At 28.7% G+C, this 5,360-nt stretch overlaps 1 protein-coding gene across 2 annotated transcripts; it reads right to left on the bottom strand.

Moving 5' to 3' along the window:
• Positions 1–368: 368 nt before the first annotated feature.
• On the bottom strand, positions 369–4,680 carry LOC101505700 (GDSL esterase/lipase CPRD49-like). 2 transcript variants are annotated; one of them, XM_027336277.2, is made up of 6 exons: positions 4,480–4,680; positions 3,168–3,245; positions 2,207–2,347; positions 1,779–1,855; positions 1,258–1,365; positions 369–839 (listed from the first exon to the last, which is right to left on the bottom strand). In XM_027336277.2, exons 1-6 carry the CDS (start codon positions 4,588–4,590, stop codon positions 557–559), a joined length of 798 nt encoding a protein of 265 aa, XP_027192078.1. In that variant the 5' UTR covers positions 4,591–4,680; the 3' UTR covers positions 369–556. The 2 variants fall into 2 exon arrangements, with proteins under 2 accessions (XP_027192078.1, XP_004506747.1); XM_004506690.4 differs by having other exon boundaries at positions 1,258–1,407; positions 4,480–4,678.
• Between the last annotated feature and the right edge of the window lie 680 nt (positions 4,681–5,360).

The following is a 5,360-nucleotide window of genomic DNA, read 5'->3' as shown; positions in this document are numbered from 1 at the left end:
GTCCTTTAACTTAATATCAGGTAACATTTTAGTCCTTTATCTTTTTTTTTTTTCCGACTTGGTCCTTTATTTTAATTTTAAGTGACAATTTGATATTTTATGTTTTAAAATTTCAACAATGATATCCTTTTTTATACAAAAATTCAAAAACAAAATTCAATCAAAACTCATAAAATTAATTATATTCTTCAATATAATACAAATTTCATCAAATTCGTAACGCAAATCTTCAAATAAACTCATATTTTCATACTTTATTTGATATTGTTAAGAATAAAGGACTAAATCGGGAAAAAAAAAAGATAAAGGACTAAAACGTTACTTGAAATTAAGTTAAAGGACCACATATGTAATTTAAGCCTAGATAATAAATACCAAATAAGATCCTAATTCATTATTTCTTCAACACACATGTCTACATCTCATTATTAATATATAATCTTAAGATGGTGAAGTTGAAGCCCTGTTAAAAAAGCACAACACTTGAGCTCACGAGCCTAAAATAAGTTGCCCAAAATTCTTCTAAAGGAGCCCAAAATATTTTTCTTGATCTCATTTATAGACCTTGCTGTTTTGTAACAGCTGATTCTTCAATTTGAAGGCCATTCAATGGTTTACACAAATCTCTTTCCCATTGGAACTTTTTCTCGAAGTACCAATTGGAGATATTTACAGTAGTTTTTTCATCCATACCAACTGGATCATATGGTGAATCTTCTGCAAACTCATTTGGCATTGATTTCCAGTGTAGACTAGGTTCCCAGTCTGCTTCTTCAAGGACCTTCAATATCTCTTTTACCACTATCTTGTTCCCCTCATGTGACAAATGAATTCCATCTCTATCAAATGAATGAAGAACAAGTTTGAACCTTTTTCATTAGATATATGTGATTATAGTTTTAAGTCGCAGTTGCAAACTGTAGAAAATTTTAGTCAAATACCGCTGATGCAACTTAATTATGGTCGCGACATAGTCGCAGAAACATAAAAACTTTAATAAAACATAGTCACAATTTTAATTGTAAACCTTTATTTAAAACCTTGCAAGTTATAGTAAGGATCTGGGTTCAGTGTAGTCGACACCCTCTAACTGCACTGCACTCAGCACATATGGACCTTCCGAAAATTAAAACCCAAACTTGAAATTTGATTGTCCGATGGATGATCAGCATCGGACAATTCAGATGTGCTGACTGTTGTGCAGTCGACTACAGTGAATCCAAATTCGTAATAGCAATTGTCATAATCAATACTTACATGAAGCAAACGTTTGACCAGTCATCCCTTTGTTGAAGTGCAGACCAGAGGTCAATGGCTTTGACATTCATCTCATGACACAACTCCAAACATGCTTCTGAATAAAGTCTACATGATTCATTTGTCCTCTTTATTGGCCCAAATATGTTACTGCTTTAAGTTCAATTTATTTATCAAAGTTTTATTATTGAAATGTACATTGAAAAATATCAGGTAATATGAAAGTCATAACACAACTGTTTTATATATAACATAAAGGTTATATATTATGAATCATTGATATAAACACAAGTACCAGATACCATGCTGACACAAAAAATGTCTGCACAGCATAGGTCATAATCAATGCATCGAAGATAGTTTTTTTGTGAATATATTCTTTTTTGTTCTGTTCTAACCTGTGTACTATAGATGCTACCTAAGTAAAGGTATGCTTCATTGTTTAATCACATAACAAAAATAGAACTATAGGCATCCTCATTATAAAGTAAAAGTGAACCAAAAGCCATTGCAATAATAACCTGAATGTTTCATGAATTTGTGCCTCATTAACTGGTGGAGAGCTGAGTAAAATTATGCGAGTCTTCTTTGACAGGCTCTGAAAAGCATTAAGATTAGTCAAACTTTGTTGTGATAAACATGACAACAAGTAAAGAAAACTCAGTTTTATACACAAAATTATGTAGATCATACAAGTACTTACTCTTAAGCATTTATCATATAAGTATTTATGTATAAGTTAATTCTATAACAGTAGATAAAATAGTGTCAAATTGTTTTATATAAGGTATAAACTCTTTTCATAAACTGTCTCGAAGAATTTATGGAAATAGATTGAAAACGATTTATGAACAAGATACTTAAGCGAGTAGATAAAATCAAATACGCCAATTTAAATAGGCATTTGGGTGAAAAAAGAGGAAAGTGATAGTGTGGAATTCAATTCAACCTTAAGATGGATTATAATCTTCTTCATATTTTCAATGTATTCTTCAAGTGGTACATGAGGACCAAGGCCAGATGGATGTGGATGCATAGAATCATTGCCACCAAAGTACACAATAACCAATGATGGTTGCTCAGCTGCATCCTGAGTTGAATTATGACAAAAGAAAAGAAATAGATGATTCCTTTAAGTATGAGAAATAATCAAAGTAATCACATTGTACAAAAATGAATCTAAATATTCTGAGCTTTTATTTTGTATAATTAAAATGGTTTACACTACCCTTTACCTCTCCCTTTTATGGTTAAGGTGGGGAGGGGAGGGAGAATGCATAAAAATATTGGATGTAATATACAGAGATGTGTATTACACACAGATTTAGATATTGTACGATCGCTGATGCTGTAGCAACATATAAAACAGTTAGATTTAGAGAAAGAAAATTTTATATTTTTATTAAATCCAACCGATTCTACATGTTTATACTACACTCATGACATTAAATCCTCTATAGTTATAGTATAGTGTTGCAAATATAGAGATCATTAGATTTAAAGGGATACGTTTCTCTTTCTAAATCCAATCGTCCCTACAACTGTAACACCATCATAATAAAATTGTAAAGGATCTAATGACTGAGTGTCAACCTCTCAACTGTCAACAATTGATGGAGAGGAAAAGGGGTTGTAGATGATCCAATTGATCATATACATACATAAACATATGCATTCATAATGTAATTGTGATAAGAATTTTAATATGATGCATTTAATTTCTTAGATTTTTACAATGAATGATCTTAATATGTACATTGTCAGCATGAGCTAGGCAATTTACCAGGCCTAATTAGTTATTAGTTACTACCACAAATATAATAACCATAAGTTAGCAATTATCAAGAAAATGTGAAGTATTCATGCTAAATTAAAAGGTAAATTTTTGAATCAACGAAAATGATCAATACCTTAGGAAATATTGTATCCAAAACCTTCAAAGCACGTCTTGAATTCCATCCACAATATCCTCTCAGGATTATATCTGCCTATATAAAATCAGTGTCTGACAAGTTAAGCTCATTGAGCATCATAATATGATTCACTCACAATAAGGCATATATAAATGTAAATCGACTATGTTGTTTGGCTTAACATGTATGTGATTATGAGGTGATAAAAATGAATTTTAAATGAATTAATTTTGTAAAATTGATTTTACATAAAAGTGAGGTGAATATAAAATGAATTATTTTAGATACATTTACGTAAAAATAAGTTGACAATTAATATTAGTGTAAAAATCACGTTTAGACTCAAAAGTTATAAAATTTAATTTCAAATTAAAATTATTAATTCACTCGAGAGCAATCAAAGATGATAAAATCAAATTTTCACACTCAAAATCAATTCTCATTGCTCCAAACATGGAACCGAAGATAGGGTTAATAGTTCAACAACTTTAGTAAGCAAATTAAAGGATTGATAGAGAAGGAAAGGAGTACCTAGAACATTAATCTTTTTTCTGTTCAAGCATTTCATTTCTATATTCATCTCTAATATTGTATCATAGTATTGAAATCCCATCAATGAAATTTTCATTCATTTATTTTTTGCCTAATTTATGATACAGTTCTATTATAGACCACCACCACCTTAAAAAGTTATCAACACTGACATTTATTGATTGTAAATTTGTATATTTTTGAAAGTATATAAATGGAAAACATCTCTTATTTTATAAGTTCGAATTTGTATGGTCGAGTTAAGTCGAATTAAATTTTAAGATAATAACGTTTATGTAAGATTTGTTTATGGTATTGGACCGTTCGGTTCACACTCTAAATATCTACTCTTAAACATGATGAAAGACATATCCGATACATCTCTTATCTTACAAATTATTTTGTAGGATTGAGTTGGACTAGACCAAAATTTAAAAAATATTTGTAGATTTTTTTAATCCAAAAGGAACTATTCCATTGCATGCAATCCTCTTCTTGTTGAAGATTATATATAAAAAAAATCTCAGAACAAATATTGTAAGTCCATAATTAACAAGATCAATTTCTCTATTGAAAAAATAAGTTCTTGACAATTGGAAAATCATGACACAAAATTGCAAATCTTGATTTCATATATTATATCAACAAGCAAAACCGAAAGGATACAAGTTTTATTTACACTTCGTTAATCATGAATAATAGTAAATATAAAAAAAAAAGCTTGAAAAAAAAGAAAGAAATAATATAAAAAAATAACAAGATGGAGATATATAAGTACCTTGCGAGCATACAAATTTGTAAGAATAGCTCCCCAACCTTCATCACTGTAACTAAGTTGAACAATGGAAGAACCAAACAACACAATTTGAGGTCTCAATGGTCCTACCATTATCTCTCAATTCCACAACAAAATAACTCTCTAAGATTCTTAATTTATAAAAATGAATTTTGTGTTTTCTTTGTCTTCTTTTGCATTCTTTTGTCACGGTCAGCTTTTATAACATTGTTAATTTTTATAAAAAAGGTTTACTTTTGTTCTTTCTATTATCGATTATTAAATATTTAATGTTTTCTTTTGTTTTTTCTATTATCAATGTCAACGTCATATGCTGTTTGGCACCAAATCCAATTGTTGTAGAATTTGGATGAGAAGTGTATGGTGTAGATACATGTAATACTTCATTGGACTGAACATTAATTAGGACAATTGTATATATTTTTATTTCTTTTTCTTTCTTTCTTTCCTTTTTATTTTTTATTTTTTGTTTTAGTTTTTTTTTCTTTTTTTTAAATATATAATGAACTTCAATTAAGGTTAAATTTCTCAAAAGTATTTGAGTTTAATTTTGGTTAAAATCATTTTTATTGAGATTTTGTGTACTTCTAAAAGGATAAAAGCGGAAGAAAAAAGTTAAGAGAAGTATAATTTTTATTTATTTAATTATTATATTATAGATGTGTATTCACCGATTTTACCTATAATTAATCTTTGTCCAAATAAATAAAATATTTTTCTTTTTAGAAACATAATAACTTTTTGTCAAAAAATACATAGATCCTTCAAGCTTAATATGTCGAGATCCTTAAGTGAGGGATAGTAGGAAGTTATTTTTGAAAAAAGAAAACCTTAGAAAAGGATGAAATTTTAAACTTTACTAT

Source organism: Cicer arietinum, chromosome 6, assembly GCF_000331145.2.
Source record: "Cicer arietinum cultivar CDC Frontier isolate Library 1 chromosome 6, Cicar.CDCFrontier_v2.0, whole genome shotgun sequence".
In the NCBI taxonomy this organism is placed as follows: domain Eukaryota; kingdom Viridiplantae; phylum Streptophyta; class Magnoliopsida; order Fabales; family Fabaceae; genus Cicer; species Cicer arietinum.
This window is presented reverse-complemented; position numbering and strand designations above follow the sequence as displayed.

Coding starts and splice junctions, on each gene's coding strand:
- LOC101505700 (XM_004506690.4), bottom strand. CDS start 4,590: ATGGTAGGACCATTGAGACCTCAAATTGTGTTGTTTGGTTCTTCCATT. Junction 3,246..4,479: donor CAAATTTGTATGCTCGCAAG/GTACTTATATAT, acceptor GATTTTATATAG/GCAGATATAATCCTGAGAGG. Junction 840..1,257: donor TGGTCAAACGTTTGCTTCAT/GTAAGTATTGAT, acceptor TTCATTTGATAG/AGATGGAATTCATTTGTCAC.